The 24,022-nt window shown below is 39.9% G+C and overlaps 1 protein-coding gene across 1 annotated transcript; it reads right to left on the bottom strand.

Moving 5' to 3' along the window:
* Positions 1-24,022, bottom strand: LOC137284467 (myosin-IIIb-like). Its single transcript, XM_067816283.1, has 23 exons — positions 23,898-24,022; positions 22,537-22,700; positions 21,519-21,693; positions 20,911-20,985; positions 20,028-20,112; positions 19,640-19,746; positions 18,933-19,059; positions 18,560-18,678; positions 17,970-18,126; positions 17,442-17,563; positions 16,252-16,425; positions 8,934-9,037; positions 8,549-8,748; positions 7,642-7,711; positions 6,801-6,906; positions 6,193-6,292; positions 4,528-4,631; positions 4,286-4,380; positions 3,743-3,907; positions 2,635-3,040; positions 2,091-2,190; positions 1,293-1,426; positions 1-200 (listed from the first exon to the last, which is right to left on the bottom strand). The coding sequence occupies exons 1-23, from the start codon at positions 24,000-24,002 to the stop codon at positions 168-170; spliced, it is 3,027 nt and encodes a 1,008-aa protein (XP_067672384.1). The 5' UTR covers positions 24,003-24,022; the 3' UTR covers positions 1-167.

Genomic DNA, 24,022 nt, shown 5'->3' with positions numbered 1-24,022 from the left:
TTATCATGACCCAGTATATCTGATCATCTCTGATGAATATGGCTGTAATCTGATTACCAACATGTGGCGTTTGAGTACATAAGTTCGCTTGGCAGCAGATCTGATCTGGAGGTAGTTTCACCATAGCACTTTCTCAATGCACCAAACTGTTCGGCAGTTGACTCCCATCAAATATCTGTACACGTTATATCAGCATTTGACTGAAACAAGAAACGAACAGTCATAATCTTACTCAACAATAGTACTGAAGTCAAGCCAGTTTGCATGGACATTTTAGTAATGTCTGAAAATCATCTGTATAGCAAGTTGTCATTTGTTTATCATTATCAGCTGTTTGAATTTCAGAAGCCTGCGCAACATGTTCAGAAGCCTGCGCAACTGTAGATTTTCCTATGCCATGTCCTAAAGACATCTCAAAATGCTTACTGATATGGTCCAAACTGGCTGCAGGATTACTTTTATATAATTTGCAAATCTCATGCTTCTCGGCTGCTGTCACCCAAAGACATTTGAGTTTGCAGGTTGACTAGTCATGCCCAAGTACTGATCATGACCCCAGAATTTTGCCAGATCTGTTTGATGTATTCATTGATAACAAGACAATTAACTGCATTACCTCACTTGCAAATCGCAGCAAGTGGGGTATGTGTTGACAAGTAATAAACCAAGACGCATAAACAAATTGCAGTGAGACAGCAGTGAACACAATAATCAGTTGTCTGGTAATGCAAAATCATCATCCCCCTCCGGAGGAACAGTTTAATTTCACTAAAAATTTGTGCAGAAGGCGAAATTTCCAGATATACAGAGTCTGTGTAAACAGGGCTCAACTGTACATGAATTCATTTTACATATTTCTGAAGGTACTGCTGAAACTTAGAACTTGAATTTTGAATTTACCTGAGAAATTGTAAAATTTCTTTGAAAGTACACTTCTAATATCTACGCTTGTCTTGACAAAATTGTGAAAAACTCTGTTGTGTCTCTTAGCAGCTAGGACCCTGTTTCACAAAGCTATCATAGAGCTATGGCTGTCATACCTCCTACACTGTAACACAGACTTACGACAGTTGTAGCACTGCGATAGCTTTGTGAAACAGGGCCTAAGGTCAGATATGTGGGTATGTGTCAGAGACTCACCCTGATCCAGATCTATGGATCCCTACTCACTTACTGGTTTCACCCACGCTGCAACAAGGGGCATCACCTAGATTCCAGCCTTTGTGTTGACACGCGACTAAATACTGCTCAGTGTGGTGTTAAACTCAGTTCACTCACTCACTGATCCTTACCTCAAAGTCCAGGTAGTCATGGGGAACGTGAAGGACTGAGTTGCAATACTTGATCCTCATGTAACCTTTTTGCTGTGAAACCCCAATGACTTTCACCTCTTGACCCTTCATGAGGGTCAGGCCTTGTGAATCACCTGTAAAATGAGTTCATATAATGAGTACATTTTGTATTAAATCATGTTGCTATTGAGGTCTGAAATGTTTGGATCACATCATTCAAACAACAGTTTCTTTGACTGTTACCACAGACCCCTGAATAACAATATCTTGGTAAATCACTGTCAACCTCACACAAAGGGGCCCATTGAAAAGTGTTTAGAAAAGTGCCTGCAGGCCATAAATACTTTCATTTCTGTCTGGTCTGCAAAATACATTCTAAAAAGCCTGGCACATCTACAGTGATACACAATTAACCTGGACTGCTACTGTGACATCAACAAACATGAGGACCTTGCAAGCTCTGTGAACTGGACATGTTCCTTCCTGTACCTACTGTTAGTTACACAGTCTTTTGAAAGGGTTACGGGGCTGTGACCAATTCATTACCTTTAAGATCTCTTTATCTAACTTATCTTTGAAAACCAACATTCATTCTTTCACAGAATTAGACACAAAACGTTTCTCCATGATCCTGATCAGTCATAAAGGGAGATAATTCAGGATGGATGACAAATTTGACAGGGTGTATGGTTCATACACCCTGTCAAATTCGCCCACATGGTTTTCATGGGTATTTGCGATTGACCAATCAGAATTTGATAAATTTATCTTAAGGGTAATAAAGAATCATGTACTGACCTGCAAAGTTATGTTTCATGATACGGTAGTGAGGGAACTCCAGCCTCATCCCCTCATACACCAGGTAGTTACGTCTAGATGGCATTGGTGGTCTGGAATCCTGGGAAAACAACATTTGTATGTCAGTCACATGAAACACAAAGCTTTGATATTGTCATGATTGGGATGATTTTTCTTCGATTAAATTTACATACTAGCATCATGTCATACTCTAAACATAAATAGACAAAGATTGTCCTTAGCATAATCTTCCCCATAACCAAATCACCATAAAAAAGCTGAAACTTTCTTACAATTGACATGCTGAAACAAATTTTCAGAAAGAAATCACAAATAGAATCAATGAAGAAACATTTGAAAGCAGCTAAAAATAGCTCCCTTGTCTTAAATATCATCATGATACTGATAATATGTAGAGTGTAGAGTTAAAGGAGACCTGTTGGGATCCTTTCACAACAAATGTATTTGCTATTCAACATTTTGGATAGTTTCTGAACTACTATGAAAGTAGTGTGTTTGATGTATGATGAAGTACTGTCCTCACCTGGTTGACAGAATACATGGAACACAGTTGTTGCAAGACCCATTCATCCACCTTCTCCACCTGTCTCTGCTTTGACCTTGATGCCTGATGGTCCATCTTTCTACTATGATGATCTGCATTGTGGTGGTGACTGATCCCCTGCTGACCCAGTCCATAATCCCCTTTGTGGCGCTGGTGACTTGTCTTGTTACTCTGAGGAGCTCCTCTGTGTGGGAGATTGTGATCTCCTCTGGAGGGCTGGGAGTTATCTCCCCTGGAAGGTTCTGAATGATGACCATTGTATGACTGGGAGTGAACTCCCCTGTTTGTCCTGGAGAGCTGCTGGGAGTGATCTCCCCTGTGTGGTCTGTATTCTTCCTCCAGCAGGTTTCGAGTGCTGCTGGCACTAGACGAGGAATTAGAGGACCTGGAGGAAGAAGTAGGGATGTTATTACTACAGGGTATTTACATGGCATACATATCCATGCAACATGTTCAAGTTGCTGATATTTTCATTTTCCCTTGGTAAATTTCATGTCAATCTCAACAGCACATCGTACTATCAATCTCAACTCCCTGGGGACCATACAACTCTTGGTGCAGCTTTCCCATTCTTATGGGGTACTTCTTTGGGACACAGTCACAGTTCTTTGTCCAAGGTATTCATGTGTCCACTATCTGGCCATATACCAGTGGATTCATGGGTTCCTTTAAGTGCATAGGTTGTGTACTGTAGGGGTTGTGACAACACATATAGATGTTATGGACGATAAATTGACCACCTTGACTGGAGACCTACCTACTACCTGTATTGCACATCTATTTTCACAACATTCAGTTATCACCATTACATATACAGTTGAGTACCATTGTGTTGGTAATGTGTTGAACTCTGCTAACTCGATATCTTGGCTGTCTCAATATAACATTTCAGTCCTTCAAATCCTTCATAATTTATAATTATTCAAGCTCTTTTAACTTGACACAAATGACTCAGTATTTTGGATAATTCAACCTGGTCACAACAGAGCCACGAGATTTGTCATGTGATTTATCATCAATAAAATTTAGTATCATTAATGAAAACATCAACCATGGCACCAGTCCAGTCAAGATGGGAATAGCATACCTGTGTCTCAACCTTTTCTCTGATGATTTCCGCATTCTTAGCTGAGCTTTTACATCAGGCCACAACCCTCTGACTTTTGACCCTCGCCAGCATGCCTGTATTTTGGCAGCAGCATCATGTAGCCTCTCCTGGCGCATGCCCTCAAGACTCTGACGTGTGCCCTCACTGGAATAATGTAAGTGATATATCTTTAAACCTGGTGTACATATTGCATCGTACACGGGAGTCATAGCTAAACACATAGTAAAGGAGCAAGAATTACCTCTGAAAAACATCATTCATGTTCATCCAACTTCCAAACTTCCAAAAAAGTAACTGTGTTTCATATAAAGTAGTGATAATGTAATATTGCTGAAAGCAATGCCATATCAGATGGTGATACCATCAGATCAATGTTATATCACAACAAATTCACTGACCAACAGTTGGTACAAGGAGGCAGGGGATACCCTAAGAGATGAGAGTTGGTTAACAGGGTCATCACCACATGATTGGCACATACTATATTATTTCTTGCATTATTGTGTGTGGTATCTATGCTACCTGTAGAACAGATGCTTCTTGCCTAGAGTCCACTGTGTACTGACATACGGAAGACGACTGTTGTCCATTGCCCTGAGGAAGCTGGTCAGAATGGTCTGGAAACATTGCAAGGGATACATTAACAATTCCAGCGTACTATATTCATCCAAATCATAATGAAATAACACAATAAACTGATGGAGCTGAAATGCTTGTAACTATCGATGTCTACAGTATATTGAGGTGTTCCCTGGTTGTCCTACCCGACACTCCTCTTGGGGAGTCTGCAGCTGGAAGTGGGCAGACGGAGGCAGGAACAGAGCATACCGGACATTGAACACCTTGTACCGCATCCGGTGAGGCATCCCTAGAAGTGACAGCAGAGTAAAGGTATGAGACAAAACAAGAAACACCTGCACTTATTTCAACAGATTATTATCTGTAAATGTGATAATGTTAGCCTTAGTGATTATTGTGGGGAGTCGAAGTTCATACTTGGACCACACAAACCAATGGTTGATAGTGTAAGCATTTTCCCACACTGCTGGTATGACCAGAAAATCCAGTGATTGACATCATGAGCGCTGACATACACTGTGGTGATATGACTAGACAATCCAGTGATTGATGTCATGATCACTGACATACACCGTGGTGATATGGCTAGACAATCCAGTGATTAACATCATGAGCATTGATATACACTGTGGTGATTTGACTAGACAATCCAGTGATTGATGTCATGATCACTGACATACACTGTGGTGATATGGCTAGACAATCCAGTGAGTAACATCATGAGCACTGATATACACTGTGGTGATATGACTAGACAATCCAGTGATTAATGTCATGAGCACTGACATACACCATGGTGATATGACTAGACACTCCAGTGATTGATGTCATGATCACTGACATACACTGTGGTGATATGACTAGACAATCCAGTGATTAACATCATGAGCATTGATATACACTGTGGTGATTTGACTAGACAATCCAGCGACTTGCATCATGAGAATTCATCTACTCAGCAAGCATTTTAGGAACCATGTTATTTTTCCTTCTGTTCAGACCACACTGTAATGCAATAGTCACAGATGACGTAATAGTAGATTTCCCACAAGTTTACTGTTGAACCTTTTTCAATGTAAACACAGTTGCTTGTTCCCATACATATTGTGACAAAACAATGTATTAAGCTCTCTGTGTTTGTCATGAACAATTCATGTCAAGATTTAAGGTCAACACTTGAATTCAACTTAAATTTTTTCTAATTCAATTGGCCTTATAATACCTAGTTTTCAGAAGACTATTTTTCAAGTCTTTATTTGAACTATATCTTCATTATTAGTTACTCCAGAACAATTGAAATTATAGGTGAAGGCAGCCAGTAGCGTCTGCTATCACCTGTTCAGTTATCAACTCAAAAGACCAATTAACAGTTTTGCTATGGATAAAAACGTGATGTTTGAGAAAAACAATTACTGAGTTTCAAGTATCTGATTTAATATTTCTTGGTCAAGTCAGAGGTTGTCCCCTCCGACGTCCGCCAAGCACCTATAAATTCCAGAACCATTCTAATTGGAGGCAGTTCCAACGGTGGACTCACCCCAACTAGAATCTTTTGGGACGCTGGACACAGGGATATGTTGGTAAGTTCCTTGTATTCTTACCTTCAGTCTGGTGTTCCACTTGTAACTTCGTGGTCTCAAAGACTATTAGTCTTGACAGGGATATGTTGGTACTGATATTTTTGGGTAGATGAAATGTTTCCTATCTACTAGAACAATTTCTATGATAAATTTTCATTATCTTCATTCTGCCAATGACCCTTAATACAGGGACCATTACTGTTGCCAACACCGTGATACAGATATACCTTTTAAGAGACTTTGTGGAGTGTGTTTCACAAGAGCACTTACCTCCTGCCATGAGCCTGACAGTCTCCAGGATCTGCAGTGACCGGATCTGCTGTATCACAGTCTCTGGACAGAAAGAGTCCATCTCACCATGATCATTACTCTGTGCAGAAACAAACAAGTCTGGCTGAATGAACATTGTATCACCCCCACAATATCACATTACAAATAGTTAATGTCTGAAGTAAGTAAACAAGTGGCTGACAGTATGAGCAACAATCCATTACACTGGGGAACACTGACACACAACATTTTCACTGATCCTCATTTCAGTCAGTTCATGTATCAAACATTGAGAGAATGAAAGAGTGAGTGTGTGAGTTTAGTTTTAAACCGCCTTTAGCAATATTCCAGCAATCTAATGACGGGACACCAGAAATTGGCTTCACACAACGTACCCCATGTGAGGAATTGAACGTGGCTCTTTGGCGTGATGAGCAGACACTTCAAATGTTAGGCTACCCCACTGCCCCTCAAACACTGAGAGAAAATACATGTGGTATTTAAGTATTTAGGAGGAAAGAATGGGGTTAGAACGTTGGTCCAGAGTGTCAGTTAATAGAGGTTTTAAAAACTGAAAGTATGTTGCAGCATGACTGCTATCATCTTACTCTGACACATCTGATAAAGTGTGGCTTGGCGTTGACGACTGACTGCAGCAGGTTGTCCAGTCTCAGCTGGAAGTCATGGCACAGTGACCCACGACACTCTTCATCCCTGTTAGGAGATGGATCCAAAACATGTTATACTATATCAATACTGTACAGTCATTCCATGTACTCAAGAAGATTCAGTATGATTTGACAGTTATTACTCAAACGTTGCAAAATTTGATTTTTTTGAATGCAGATTAATTAATTTATTTATTTATCAAACTAATTCTTGCAGTTCCTGAGAACCAATTTCAGATGTTCTCTTATATAAAAACACATCGCACCACGAATTCTTCAGAAGTGCACAGGCAATATTTAATGTCTATTCTTTTTGTACAGCAATAGTGATACTGCTTACAAATTCTGACAAGGCCAGACCAATTCTATTTCTCGTTTTACAGATTTTTGACATCAGAAAAACATAAGGGCAGGATGGAGAGAATAATAATTAAAAACACCTTTCCAATACTAAAAGTATTTTACTTTAGATAATTTATATAGTGTATATGGAGCAAAAAAACCCCCAATCAAATAAATTTTTTTTGTAACTTTACATTTTTGGACAACAAAAAACATGCTTTTATTATTTGAGGGGGGAAAATCCTTGAAAATATATGACCGGCAGATCAATGAAGCAAGAATAATACTGGTCTGGCCTACTCCAGAAAAAACCCTATGTATATACAGTGTTAGTATGATTTTGTTGAAATCCTGCCATTCCTGATTCAGGAGCACTGTACATCAAACCTGACCACCTGTCTCAAGCAACAGAATTTTGAACAAACCCATGACTACTTACTGTTTTCCTGTATCATGGTGATTGGTGGGTAGAATCCTGTACTTGGTCCCTCGTGGTCCCTGACCATTATCTGGGTGAGATTGAGAGTGAGTTTAGTTTTACACTGCTTTTAACAACAATCCAGTAATATTATGGTTGGGGACACAAGGAAAAAGGGGTTTCACACACTAACCATATGGGGACTCAAACTTAGATCTTCAGCTGGATGAACCAACACTTTACCCACTTGTCTACCCCACTGCCCCCTTATCTGGGAGAGAACAACAAGCAGTACTTATTTCAAGGCATCATTCAACAATATATTTGTCTTAATTTGTGAGTTGTTTTATTAGTTTATTCTGTGAGATAAAGAACTTACATATGCTGGCTAAAATACTTAGCTTGCTATGGCCAAATATTTTGAAGCCTTTACCCACACTGGCTGTTTAAAATGTCTGACTGAAGCAACTCATGTGTAGGTGCCGTCAAATCTGTATGCAGAGAGGTAGTGAAGTGATTTTTTAATAAGCTCAGCTAACACTGAACAGTCTCACGAGCATACCAGAGGTATCCCCAGTTACTCTCCCATTCCTCAATGTACACAAAGTAGATTCACCACTCATTGTTTTGACTTCATGTGCAAAGAGATGGCAGACAAAACCATATTAGAGTTATCCCCCCTCATTCTCCCATTCCTCAACCTACTCTGTGTATACTCATCGCTCATGGTTTTGACTTCATGTGTGGAGAAATGGGAGGCGTAACCATACTAGAGTTATGCCCCCTTATTCCCCTATTTCTCCACCTACACTATGTATCCTCACCGCTCATGGTTTTGAGTTCATGTGCAAAGAAATGGAAGACAAAACCATTCTAGAGTTATCCCCCCTTATTCCCACATTCTTCAACCTACACTATATATACTCACCGCTCATGGTTTTGACTTCATGTGCAAAGAGATGGGAGGCAAAACCAAAATTACAGTTTTGCTTCGAGAAAATACTGATGATGTCATCAGGAATCTGATCCTGATTGGTGGAGAGGAAGTTGCTGGCATCGTAAACAACACGGCCTGAGAAATGGCGAATACCAAACAACCGTTCAACCTTTGGTAATGGTTCAAAGAAACTGAAAGTTGAAAATGAAACAAGGAATGGTCAAACATATTTTGTTGTGTTCTTAAATCAGCTTGAAATAGTAATAATCAAGACTAGACCAGCGCTACCAGTGAACATTTTTTAACATAAAATAGGACAGATGAAGCCATAGGTTCATGACAATGAAATGACATGATGATGGTATTTCCTGCTTACTAATTGTTGATCCTGTGCCTTGCTTTAATCTCCTGGACAAACCCCTCGACTGTTGTCTTTGGCTGAGCTGTCAGAGTATCCAGGATGCTCACTATGCCATTTGTCTGTAATGAAAGTAACTGTTCACTCATGGTACTATGCATATATCACCATCCTTGATCATAGGAGACTATTGCACTGTTACAGCCATGCTGCACTATGAACTAAACATGAACATTTTCAGCACATCCTCATGGCTACCGAGTTTACACCCGGGAGAACAGAGACAATGTGGATCTAAGTATCTTGTCCAAGGATACTAGGCAAAAGTGCCCATTCTTGGGATCCAAACAAAGTGCCTCCACAGGGATCAAACCCATGCCTTCAGCATGATCGATAGATGTCTGACCGCTGCACTATTGCTCTCCAACAATACAAGGTAATCTGTCACACTTGCTTTAATGCTGCTCTGTACTTAGTATTACTAATCTCAGAACTCTGTGAACTGACCCTAGAGTAGCTGTGTATTTGTGTAGAACATACTTAAGTGAGTACATACAATATATACTCAGCTCCAAAAGAAACTCAAATCACACAAAAACAATCATACAATTCCGAATAGAGATAGATGTTAGATGAATAGATAACTAGATGTGGTTTGAGATAATGTCAATATGACATCATCAGAGTGAGGTATTTGATAATGCCATTAAGAGCCATAGGAAATGATATTTCAGTATGGGTGAGTGAGTGAGTGAGTTAAAATTTAATGTCACATCGGCAATATTTCAGCCATATCGTGACGGGAACGGAACATTAAAATGGAATATATGAGTATTATAACAATCAGTCGACGAAGGACAGTAAAAAACTAGAACATCACAGAAATGAATGTAAAACTAGTAGCTATGCCTAAAACAATTTATCTATAGAGGACAATACAATATAAAACCGGGCTATAGATTGCCAACAACTGAAGGTAGATCACCATTCTAGGGACCATGGGGACTTACAGTACTTTTGCTACCTGCATGGACCCTAGCTGGATTTACATCATCCCCTCAGCCGTCAGCAATTTCGGAAATCTAGCCATACAATAAAAATACACTTATACTACCATTAAAAACGTGGAAATTTAGAATTTACTTTGCATGTTTGTGGACTTACGTACCCTCTCAGGAGGACAATAATTTTACAATACTTCAACCCCCTTTGAGGGTACAGCCACCAACAATTCAAGTTACTAATTCAAACTACCAGTCATTAAAATACATCTATTTACAGAAACATATTATTCAAAATTCAACCAAAAAATCAATTTCTTTTAAAAAACCTATAATTAAATGAGAATTAACGCTGGTAAAAAGATCCTTAATTGTTTTAACTGTAAAATACTTATCCCTTGTGATGGAGAATTCAACACAGTCAAGCAGAATATGCTTGACCGTGACTCTCTCATCACAAGGGATACAAAATGGAGGATCTTCACCTTTTAACAGGTACGCATGAGTGTATCTAGTGTGGCCAACACGACATCGTCGCAAAATAACCTCTTCAAATCTGGACTGACAACCCAAGTGGGTATAACCAATGTAAGGTTTTGTCTCATGTAATTTATTGATACCCACTTGGGTGTCCCACTTCTTTTGCATCAGATCACGGATATAAGATCTAATGGTGGCTTTGTAATCACTATAAGGAATAAGAAGTGGTGTCACAGATTTGTTGAGTGCTGCTTTAGCAGCAAGGTCAGCCAGTGTGTTACCAGAAATGCCTACATGGCTGGGTAACCAACAAAAGACGATGTCGTATTGGCCAGTAGCAAGATCATTATACAATTCAATAATTTCTATTAAAAGTGGATGTTTGCAAGAAATATTTTTAATAGCCTGAAGGCAAGAAAGAGAATCGGAATAGATTATATATTGTTTACGTTTCGGGTGTCTTTGAATATATTTGAGAGCTGTTAATATGGCGTTAGCTTCAGCTGTAAAAATAGAACTATTATCTGGTAATCTAGAAGATATTGTTCTGGATCCAATGACAGTGGCACAAGCCACTGCGCCACCGTCCTTGGACCCATCTGTAAATAAAGGTTTGTAATTGCTATATTTATGCTTTAATTGATGATATTCTTGTTTATATTGTAAGTCATTTGTTTCTGATTTTTTAAAAAATGTTAATGTTAGGTCAACTTGTGGCCTAACCAACTGCCAAGGAGGAGAAGAAAGAAGACGGGAAGGCGATATACTTTCCAGCTCAATACCGGCAGAAGAAATAAATGGTTTAATTCTGTGCCCAAGAGGTGGAACAAGAGAAGACTTTTTGTTATACAAATCTTCATAAAGGGGATTGAACACACAGTTATAGGCAGGGTTAGATTCATCAGAATATAATTTAGTAGTGTATTGTAAAGACAATTTTATACGACGTTGAGTAAGAGATGGTTCATCGGCCTCAACGTAGAGACTATCAATAGGTGAAGTTCTGAAAGACCCAAGGCAAAGTCTTAAGCCTTGATGGTGGACAGAATCAAGAAGTTTAAGGTTGCTGTTGCAGGCTCCACCATATACGATGGAACCATAATCGAGTTTCGAACGTATGAGTGATCGATACAGGTGTAAGAGGGTTGCTTGATCTCCTCCCCACTTTGTGTTGGAAACAACTTTCAACAAGTCAAGAGCCTTCAAGCATTTAGTTTTAAGGGACTTGATATGAGGCAGAAATGTTAAATGGGAGTCAAAGATTAGGCCCAAGAACTTGGCCTCCTTTACAACTTTGATGGGAGTGCCATCTAGAGATAGTTCAGGGTCCTTATGTGGTTTATATTTTCTGCAAAAATGTATACAGTTAGTTTTGGATTTAGAAAATTTAAAGCCGTTTTCAAGACACCATTTATTTATTTTGTTTAAACACAACTGCAGTTGTCGTTCAATAGTATGCATATTTTTCCCACGACAAGAAATATTAAAATCATCCACAAATAATGATCCATCAATTGAATCGTTTAAAACTTTTGATAAACTGTTTATCTTTATGCTAAAAAGTGTGACAGACAAAATACTGCCTTGTGGAACACCCTGATCCTGATTGTAATGATCAGACAGGGTAGAACCCACTCGAACTTGAAACTGTCTGTCCTTCAAAAAATTTGCTATAAATTGAGGTAAACGACCTCGCAAGCCGTAGTCATGTAGGTCTCTTAAAATACCATATTTCCAGGTTGTGTCATATGCTTTTTCTAGATCAAAAAAGATAGACACAGTATGTTGTTTATTAATTAGTGCATTTTTAACAAATGATTCTAAACGCACTAAGTGATCGACAGTACTTCTGTTTTTACGGAAACCACACTGTATATCAGTTATAAGGTTATTTGTTTCCAAGTACCAAACTAGTCGATTGTTTATCATGCGTTCCATGGTCTTGCAAACACAGCTAGTTAATGAAATCGGACGATAATTGGATGGATCCGTATGATCACGTCCAGGTTTAGGTATGGGTACTACTATGGCGTCACGCCATGAGGGAGGAAAGTTACCCGATGTCCAAATATCATCAAAAATATTGAGAAGAGTTTCTAGGCAGGATTCTGGTAAGTGCTTCAGGAGTTGATAATGTATGTTATCAGCTCCAGTAGCAGTGTCATGAGCTTGATCAAGAGCAGTATGGAGTTCATGAATAGAAAACGTTTCATTATAATCTTCCCCATTATCAGAATTGAAATTAATAGTTTTCTTTTCTTGTTGTTTTTGATATTGCTGGAATTTTGGTACATAATTTGAAGAGGAAGAGTGTTTAGCAAGGGTTTCACCTAGTTTATTAGCAATATCTGATTTATCAGTAAGCAATTGATCTCCATGTTTGAGATGATGGACAGTAGATTTAGTACCTTTACCTTTGATTTTCTGGATCATGTTCCATACCTTGGACATGGGTGTCCGAGAATTTATTTTGGAAACATAATTTTGCCAAGATTGGCGTTTGTTTTGTTTAAAAGTACGCCGCGCTTTAGCATTTAAAATTTTAAATTTATTTAAATTATGTACCATAGGATGGCGACGGAAATAATGTTCTGCCTTTTTCCTTGCCTTCCTAGCTTGTTTGCACTCATCGTTGAACCATGGTTTTCTTATGTGTGGAACTACAGAGGAATTTGGTATACACTCATCAGCTATGGAATTCAGTTCATCAGTAAAACATTTAATAGCATCAGGAACGTCAATAAAAAGTTCGGGTTTAAGTTTTTCAGCACACAGTGTTTCATATAAAGTCCAGTTAGCCTTTGTAAAATTCCGCCTTGATGATGGAGGAACATCAGATGGAGTTATAGCTTTTAATATGGTAGGAAAATGGTCACTTCCACAGAGGTCATCGTGGACTGACCATTCAAATTCATTTAATAGTTCTGAATTTGTAAGTGACAAGTCGAGAGCAGAATAAGTCCCTGTACCAGGGTGTAAATATGTGTTGGAACCATCATTATAAATACATAAATCATTGTCAGAACAAAAGTCCTCCAACAATTTACCTCTAGTGTTTGTATTTACACTACCCCAGAGTGGGTTGTGGCCATTTAAATCTCCCATTATAATACAGGGCTTTGGGAGCTGATCATATAGAGCTTGAAGATCGGTTTTGGCAAAAGCCGAAGATGGTGAAATATAAAGAGAGCATAGCGTAAACGCTACATGTAAAATAATTCTCACTGCAACAGCCTGCATATTAGTATTAAGTGAAACAGGGCTTTGAATAACATTTTGTTTGACTAGAATGGATGATCCGCCAGTGGCCCTATCACCCAGAGGTGAAAAACAATGATATGCATTAAAATGGCGAAGGTCAAATGCATCTGTTTGTTTTAAATATGTCTCTTGGAGACATAACGCTGAAGGTGTGAAATCTTGGACTAATAGCTGTAATTCATGTAAATTAGTCCTCAAACCTCTGCAGTTCCATTGTACAATATTATTGGAATAAACTATCTTTTGGGGGGATTTTTTGGGGATCTACCCCGCACTCTTTTGGAGGGCGACAAGCTATGTGCCCTAGAATGGACGTTTTCAGAAACGTCCATATCTTCAAGAGACCCATATTTATTAAACAATTGAATTTTATTTTGTGACCCCTTAGGAGCTCTGCCACTTTGTTGTTTTGAAGCATCTGACTTAGGTTTGGGTTTAGTTTTAACAATTTGTTGTCTATCAGCTGTTGAATGAGACTCAGAGCGTGACTGTGAAGATGACTTATGATCAGAGGACTTTGATGTAGTAGGAAGTGATTCCTCAGTCTGGGATGATATAGCAGGGTATAAAACCTGTGGGGAGTCGGAACTGACCCAAGTCAAGGTAGTTTGGCATCCTGTGGATGATTTTGTTATTTTAGAGCTGAATTCAGATGATGATTTTGCTACTGTAGCATAACCTTCTAGAAGGTCAGATCTCTTCACCAGTTTCTTTGCCTCAGAAAAAGAGATATTTTGGGTGAACTTTATTTTGTTAATCGCCATTTGCTCTTTCCATATTGGACACTGTTTTGACGAAGATGAATGGTCGCCAGAGCAGTTAGTGCATTTTTTAAAGTCACTGTCACAATCTTCTGTTGTGTGTGTCTTCTCACCACAGTGAGCACACACAACAGACAATGTGCAGGTAGATACACCGTGTCCATATTTCTGACATTTAAAACACCTGAGCGGGTTGGGGATGTAGGTTTCAACTTGGATATTGCAGTAACCCGCCTTTACTGATTTGGGAGCATTTGGCAATGAAAAAGAAAACAGATAGGTATTTGTTTGGATTGTTTCATTGTTTTTTCGGGTGGAAAAGCGCTTCACATACAGCACACCTTGATCCTTCATTTCGCATGCTATATCAAGCTCGGACATGTCAGCAAACAACCGATCACGATCTCTGACGATACCTTTACTTGTGTTCAAGGTCTTGTGAGCAGAGACCGTGACCGGAATGCCCACAAAAGATTCAATGTTCATCAGATTGGTTGTCTGCTGTTTCTTGCCACACTCTATTAGCAATGCACCCGAACGCAAGCGTCTAATGTTCTTGACATCCCCAGCAATACCTTGAATGCCCTTAGATACTGCGAAAGGGTTCAACTTCAATGGTGTCTTGTCCGGAGTCTCAATAACGAGGAAACGTGGCCAATACTCAATCGATAGAGACGGTCTATGAGAAGTATCAACGGGATCAATTTCAAGTGGACGTTTGGTTTTTTTGGGGGGTATTTCATAAGCCATGATTGGTGTCATATGATTCATCATCCGAGCTCCCCACCCACCACGGAGTATCACAAGGACAATGCTAAAGCAAGCGGGCCTCCAGCTTGCAGCACCAAGGATACCCGGATGATATACTCCAGCAGAAGAATTAAGAGATTAATAATTCTACCAGATTGGCCCATGAGCCACCGCCTTCTGGCATAGGACTCTAGGCAAATTACAGAACAACATACTTCAAATTCAACATGTTTTAGATTATAAAGCCAAGTCCAAATTTACAACGATTCCAAATGATATATGTGCATTGATAAATATAATAATGCTCCATGCACAGGGCTTGGCATGACCAGCCGATTGGTCGAACCGGGCCTATTCGACCACCCGTCTAGGCGAAGTCAGGGCCGAAGTGGTGTATTGAGCAACAGGAACACGGTTGCAAGCTCCTATTACTCTCAACCACCAGGATCCCCTCCTCCGCCGACACAGGGCTGCAACCCACGGCAAACGGGTTGGTGGACCAAATATCCCCCCGGGTCCACTACGGGGATGTCGGCGAGCTCTTGGCGTTACCCAGCACCCACCACGAGGAGGTGGCTCGCCACGGGTGCCATTTCAGTATGGAGTATGGCCTTCAGTCACTTCAATTCATATCTTATTTGATATATTATTCATGCTTTTATAATTACTTATCAGTAATTTGATCAAATACAGATAGTGATACTAAAAAAAAATGAAAAAATCTAATGCTTCTTCATCAAACTTGCATTTTCCTCCTTCAGGAGAATTGTTTAGGATTGAAATACATAACCAAATATGAATGTGCTAATACTCATGTGAAACTCGGAGCCAGGTGAGTTTACGCAAATCCCTCGTAACTGACAGGTAACTGGGGCAGAGGGCAGCCTTTTCTACTGTGGCACATTGCTGACTCATGATGTGCACCTTGAAGGGTCTGCTATGCTATTGGTTATTCGCTCAAGTCAAGAGCCAAGTAAATATTAAAAATGAAAAGATTATTTACCAAATGTGATGTACTTTTACTCCAATACTAGTTAAACAGTAACTGATCCATCACAAACACAGCACAAACTACAGTTTCACCTGTGATGACAGTAGCTCTATGACAGGCATGTTGTTGAAGTGCACAATGTCTATCTCCGGGTGAATACCCTCGTCATGGAGGGCTTCCAGGGGGCTGCGGAACATGTGGCTGTTGTAGAAGTTCTGCATGGCCTCGGCACACAGGTTCACACACAGCTGCTCCAGCTGATTCACCTTCGGAAGATACGGATGAAGCAATAAATACTGAATAGCAAAAGAAACGCAAGATTAACAAAAAAATGAAATCTCATAAAGTAAGCGTCCCCATTTTGAATTTTATACACATGACCAAAAAATAAGTAACAGCTGTGTTTCTTTTGCTGTTCAGTATAGCATGATCATATAGGCAAGATCCTTCATTCATCGTATCATCATCATCATCATCATCATCATCATCATCATCATCATCGTCGTCGTCATCGTCGTATTCATGATCTCCATAGGTCCCATGGATCTAGGAGACTATGCATGATTGTAGTGTCAGAGGAGTCCCTGGAGATACACAGGGGCTGGCTACATGTGTCCTTGCTTGGAAGGTTAACACTCTACAAGTGATTCTGTCTGCCATTATGGATGAAAACTACAGTAATATCTGTTATGATGCAGGATTTCAATATGGATCGATTGTTTCTCACCAACCTCTGAAACGCCACTCCATCAGATCCTATTTGTATGTGATTAAGTAAAGCATTGTCTTTGAACGGCTTTTGAAAGGATATGCATAAAAGTGAGAATTTATGGACGTTAACTTCTTTATTTTGAAGTGTTTAGTGTTACCTATCCTGAAATGACACTGAAACAATTAAACAGTCTGATTATGTATTGGATGTCTTTGTGATTAATTGAAGTAAATGAACGTTATATATGAGACTGCAAAAACACAAATGATTAAGACCAATAAGCAAAACAAAACAAGAGATGAAATATATTGCCCTGTATGTACTGCATGCATTCTTTGTTAGGGTCTTGTTACGTTAGGGAAACATAAAAATGTTTGACTGCCAGAACCCTATGATCATGGGTTAAATCCCAGACTGTTGGTTTGTCAGCACCATACCCACACTTGTGGAGTTCATTGATGTAGCATTAGGAATTAACACCTACATCAAGTTAGGCCTTCTTCCCACACCAAGACTGAAATAATAGTTAAGGGAAGGTAATTTTGTACACAAATGGATTAGATTACTCACCTCTGCTAGCTCGAAGCCAAAAAGGTCCACGATACCCACAAAACCATCAGAGAACTTGCGGCCATGTTGGATCGTGGAGGAAGAATCTCCAGGGTGGGTGGTAAGGATGTCGGGACGATGACCTTGCAACAAACAAGATCAGATGTGAGTACAAACAGAAACTGTTTTTGTTCATATGTTGTGTAGTGTTGTTCATGCCACAAGCTGAAGTTACCATAAAACTCTCAGTACTATTATAAAATACTGTTTAAAGCGGCTCTAAAAGAAAGTCACTCACTCACTCACTCACATGAATTAGTAATTAGTAATTCCATTACTTCTTCATATTAATCAGTCAATCAGCAATCTGTAAATAATCCACATAATCCAGTGATCACCAGCATGAGTATCAATCTACACATCTAGGATATGATCACATGGGTCAACCAAGTCAGCAAGCCTGACCCCCCAATCATGTTAGCTGCCAGTTATGACAAACATAGTTGCTGAAGATCAATTCCACTTTGGATCGTCACAGGTACTACTTACTATACTGAGCACTACTGCGACTTCCCTTCGACTCAAGGCTCTCCATGCTTTGGGCAAGATTGGATGCTTGACGACGCATACTGTTGACTCGCTTCATCACTGTGGATACAGTACGGTAATACAGGGCCCGTGCCAAGGCATCTCGAGTTGTGTTAGCCTGCATGTACAAAAGCACATGCTCATGATTAGAATGTTCAAACATCAGGGTGAATTTACATACTCATATGACCCTAAAAGGAGATTGCCATTTTGAACTTGAACTTCTGGTATGCAGGGATGCATCCAACTTTCCCCAAACTTGACCCAAAATCACTTAGTTGCAGGAAGTGATCCAACACATATCAAAACAAGGGCCAACACTTGACAAGTTTCTGATCACCATACAATTTAAGAGCACTCCAAGAAAAGGTTGTCATGTGATCATGCTTACTTGTGCCGTTTGTCTGAATTATAAATTTGTGGAAGAGCTAATCTTAAATATCAAGTTTACATCAGCAAGTGCTCAATACCAATGTATACTATGCTTTACATGAATATTTTCCATAAATCCACAAATAAACCGTCTTAAAACATGACCTCAAACTACTCACACATCTAGCATCTGTAATGCTGCGTGAGACATGGCCATGAACGTGTCGGGTCCTCGTTGTGAAGCCTCGGTATAAGGACACCCCGGACACACCCAGCAGAGCTGCTACATACTTGATTTCTGGATCAGATAATTATATAGCCATGTTTCACTGTATGTTCCCTGAACAAAAAGGATCTGGTGAGAGCTTGATTGAGTTATGCCGCTATTAGCAATATTCCAGCAATATAATTGGTAAGGAATTGGGCGTCACATATTGTGCCCATGTGGGAAATCAAACCTTGTTTTTTGGTGTGATGAGCAAACCCTCTCACCACCAGGCTACCCCACCACCCTACCAGGATTAGGAAAAACATGTCAGTCATCCTACTCACCATCGTTCCCTACAACCTCCAGCTCCATCCCTGGACTCTCTACAAACTCCACATTTCCCAGCAACAAGATGGCCGCCAAGACCCTCAGTATGTCCATTACAGGGATTCCAAGCACTGACAAGGATGACTAAGGAAGAGGCATCTTTTAGAGATGAGTGATCACTCAATCTTTATTCAGAACTGGAGGCCACAGGCTCACAGTACAGATATATAAAAACAGTTCAACAGCAGAGTGGATTTCTTTTCGAAATAGCTGCGATGATGATAAATAAACAAAGCAACATTTTCAATGAGCATCACATTTTCAATGAGTATTTTAGAAATGAGTACATCATGGTAACGACAAAAAATAGCTGAACACCTCACTCATTCTTCCTGACATTCATTAAAACATTTAGCATGTACAAATTTAAGCAACTATCCATTTAGAAAATTTAACGTTTCAAAATTCACATAATGCCCAAACAAGTGTAATACTGAATGCCAAGATTAGACATAGTCCTGACTGTATGATCAAGTTTAATTATCTTCATACTATACAGAACAGCAAAAACAATGCAACTTTGTTTTTTCTCAAGTTTTTCAATGGAAGTCATAAACATGGACACTTACTTTTATGAGATTTGATTTTTACAAACTTGCAGTTCTTTTGCTGTTCAGTATATTAATGAGACTTTGTTGGATTGCATGCTTATTGTTTATCTCACCTTCCATACATCAAATCGGTGCATGTCATCTGTCACATTCTGCTGGAGGTTACCACAACTGAGGTAGCGCAGGTTGTGGAGGGAGTACCCCTTTAAATGTAGCTTCACTGAAATGGATACATTACAGTAGTCATATAGGCAGTTATGCATACTGCTGCCACACAGTAATATGATAATTTGATTACAATAATACACTGTAACCAGTCGACTTTATACAACAGGCACATTGAGAAACACATACAGATGTTTCGATTGTGGGTTCAAGAAACTTCAGCAGAAACTCTTCTATTTATTTAAATGAAATATATCACAGGTATAGTGGAATTATCTCAACGCAATGAGAGAAGGACTGTTACATGGATGAATATTTTCAGATCAAGTCTAGTACCTCTTTCTTCGTCAGACAATCCAGCCAGCATCTGGTAGAATATGTGATAATTTTTCTCCCTCCGAGGAACATATGTCACGCGACCCTGAAGCAAAGTGACGAGGAAAACTTGTAGAAGATAGGTTACATCTAAAATACTTGCACTCAAGATCATTGTTGTCATATACAGGCAAACAAGGATAAGTTGGACCTGCACAGAGAACGCATTTACGAGAAATGGTCGGAACAGGGTAATGAGCAAACCCATTTGGTTTGAGAAAAGTAGAGCAGATGTAGTGCACATATAGTGCATGATGATGAAATTCTGTGCATAGCTGCACATGCCTTGTTCAAAAGACTCTCACATGGTCAGTATTGCATGTGGGTACAACGTGAGGCCCCCTCACTCACATTGCCAAGCGCCAGTGCTGAACTCATACATGTTAATACGGGTCAGCTGTCAGGTCGGTGATCAACCTATCCTTGTTTGATGAGTGACATGCATGCTCACATGTGTAATGCGACTTTTGCTAGTATGGACTGACGCCAGTTTATTACCGGTAGTTCCAGTCCACTGAAATACCATGCTGGATTTGAATCCCTTTCAGAATCCAAGTCACCAATTCATTGTAACGTGTCAACCTACAACTCTACAGATGGTCTGTCTGCTAGACCATGGAGGTGATTGAATTCACTGATACACATATGACACAGGTTACTGCAAGTGAGTTTCAAACAGTCAGCACTATTCTAACTTCATCACAACAAGCTGTCACTCAGTGGCTGAAAACATGAGCAACAATCCACATTAACCATAACGATGATACGGTTGCAAGACAGGTCACACAATGTAACTGTGGACATCCTCTGCTGATCAATGGCAGTGAGAGGAGTGATGTCTTACCTGGTCTATGTACAGACCATGAATCTTGGTTCTGTATATCACACAATCAGAGGTCAAGTTCTCCAAGTACATGCCCTGCAACATATATCAATACATACCATTCACATTTGAGTCCTGTATACACTTGGACAAAGTTAAGCACAGTGCCAACCATGTATTATCCATACAGATTAAGACATCTGTTGAATCCTTTATTTCTATGATGCGACATTCAATATAGCTTCTTGTACCATTTTCACTCTTGCTTGAAGATGGTGTTGGAAGCTTTACCGAAATGTTGCATCATTGTTATCCATAAAGCATTATGCTTTTGTATTATCCATCCAAAATGCTAATCAAACACATAATATTTGTTGAAAATGCATCCTTTTCTGATTGTGACAGAAGAGATTAATTGACCATAGTTATTGGGCAAGTCCTCCAGTTGCTTCCTCTGGGTGTGTTTCTTCATATTACAGAACATACCTTGACCTTCTTGCACCTTCAGCCTAATTGGTGTTGGTGATGTATTTGGCAAATATCAAATGGTATCCAATGAGAATTTTCAATATCTTAGATGGAATTTGGCGATATCTGACAATAAAGACAAATGTGCACCATGTACTCACAATGCGTGTGCTATCAGTGTTGCATGTAGTCTCAGCTGATCCCAGAGATCGGAGAACTGTCATGGCCGCTGTTAGGTGTCTGAACATGTCTGTCTTCGTGCCTCCACCTGACCGCTCATACAGCAGCCGCAGGATGTGCATGGTGCAGTGAGTCTTCCCACTCCCACTCTCACCACTAGCATAAAACACAACATCAATCTAGGGTTCCAAAACATAAGAAACTGGTAGCCCAATGGTCTATGGTTTCACAATTTGTTGTACAGAGCTGCATTCCTATGAAGGTATATTGACATATCTGTCGAAAGTTGGCTTAATTGTAGTTTATTAATACAAATGTGACAATGACCTTACAATTGAACCCAGAATCTGCATAATCTATGTAACAGCAACAGCAGCAACAACAGCTTGCGCATGCTTACTGACACAGTGTTCCAGATTCTGTGACTGACATCTATGCAAACGATGACAACAGCACTCAACAATCAAGTAAACTTCTACACTGCATATATATCTAGCTATATATCCATACCATTCCAATGTTCAGAAATGGATTTTCAAATAAACATTGAAAACCTGCCTGTCCCAAAAGCATCGAAGTATATTTAAGAGATGTAATGCCAGAGATTTCAAATGAAACATTCCTGTACTTGAAATACGCAATAACACCCAGAAATTGGCCAAGACATCATGCTTATCAACATTGTAAACACAAACAGTCCACACAGAATTGTCTGTCAGCACTGACATTTACACTGAGAACAGGTGCAGCAGTAGAGTGTCATCAGCCTACGGGTTTGGATGGTTTGCATCTGGAACTGTTTAACTGTAATGTCATTTCCACTTTACGTCATAATATGATTTGAATGAGGTCAGGACTGGAGACAATGCAATAATACAACTGTGTGTGATATTTGTGCAGATCAATATGCAGTGAACAGCAATTTTATGTTTTTCAACCAATCAGATTAAAGAACACAATGACTTTTGGTTTACTATAAGCAGCATTGTAACAATCTACCTGAGGACGATGAGCTGTGAGTGCCCCGAGTCAATGTGCTGTGAGAGGGCAGTGTTGACAAGACCCTGCAGCTGATGCCCTGCTTGGTGACAGTCCTGTAGGACCACTGGTGATGGGACATGGTGAAATGGGTTCAGGCATATCAGAGTGGGCCCTACACTTGTCTGTAACAGGAACAGATACATATACTTGATCCATCCACTTAGTGCTAACATAGTCATAAGTGCCATACATTAATATTGACTGTCTTAGCACTAACAAAACCTTGAAAATCTAGGCCCTGTTCCATAAACCGACATTGCTAATTTCAACCTTTGAGTCATCTCTGAGGGGCTAGCCCTTTGACTCCCGGGCAAGGACTCAGATTTATTTGTGGGTCCTAAAGGCCCTTCTTTTAATAAAAAAAGGGAGACTCTTCCCATATTTGTAAGAAATATATGATAAATTGCCAACTGTATGTCACATGCAGGTCTTGAAACACAAGCTGTTAAATACTTCATCTCAAACAGAAATACACAAGAGGTTTGTTGTTTATTACTTAAAGACATAGGTACTACTGGTATAAATATAGGGCTGCAATTTACAGCTTCAGTTTACACAAGAGCTTGTTCTAAACACTGCAAGCTCAGAGACATCATTCATAAAGAAGTAAGAAATCTACCAGCTTCCTCTTCTTTCTCCTTTGTGCAATACTGCACTGTCTTAATTGGTGAGAATTGTTACAAGTATTGTCACACCAATACCCTTGCTCATGTTGGGGTAATATTGTCTCACCTGGTACTGCTGGCTGTAGAACCTCTCCTGCACATACCTGACAATTATGGGGTAATATTGTACTATGTCTCACCTGGTACTGCTGGCAGTACAACCTGGCCTGCACATACCTGACAATGTTGGGGTATCATTGTACTATGTCTCACCTGGTACTGCTGGCTGTACCACCTGGTCTGCACATACCTGACAATTATGGGGTAATACTGTACTATGTCTCACCTGGTACTGCTGGCAGTACAACCTGGCCTGCACATACCTGACAATTATGGGGTATCATTGTACTATGTCTCTTCCCTTGGTACTGCTGGCTGTACCACCTGGTCTGCACATACCTGACAATTATGGGGTAATACTGTACTATGTCTCACCTGGTACTGCTGGCAGTACAACCTGGCCTGCACATACCTGACAATGTTGGGGTATCATTGTACTATGTCTCACCTGGTACTGCTGGCTGTACCACCTGGTCTGCACATACCTGACAATTATGGGGTAATACTGTACTATGTCTCACCTGGTACTGCTGGCTGTACAACCTGGCCTGCACATACCTGACAATCATGGGGTAATATTGTACAATGTCTCACCTGGTACTGCTGGCTGTAGAACCTGGCCTGCAGACACCTGACAATGCTGTCTTCTGTTAGTGGACCAACCAGGTGAGTCAGATCATCCACTCGCATCCCACTCATTATGGGTAACTACAGCTGGC

Source organism: Haliotis asinina, chromosome 5, assembly GCF_037392515.1.
Source record: "Haliotis asinina isolate JCU_RB_2024 chromosome 5, JCU_Hal_asi_v2, whole genome shotgun sequence".
Classification (NCBI taxonomy): Eukaryota; Metazoa; Mollusca; class Gastropoda; order Lepetellida; family Haliotidae; genus Haliotis; species Haliotis asinina.
Note: the sequence above shows the minus strand (reverse complement) of the source record. Positions and strands in the feature narration are given on the sequence as shown.

Coding starts and splice junctions, on each gene's coding strand:
- LOC137284467 (XM_067816283.1), bottom strand. CDS start 24,002: ATGAGTGGGATGCGAGTGGATGATCTGACTCACCTGGTTGGTCCACTA. Junction 21,694..22,536: donor TCACAGCTCATCGTCCTCAG/GTAGATTGTTAC, acceptor GTTTTATGCTAG/TGGTGAGAGTGGGAGTGGGA. Junction 20,986..21,518: donor ACACTGATAGCACACGCATT/GTGAGTACATGG, acceptor TATATGTTGCAG/GGCATGTACTTGGAGAACTT.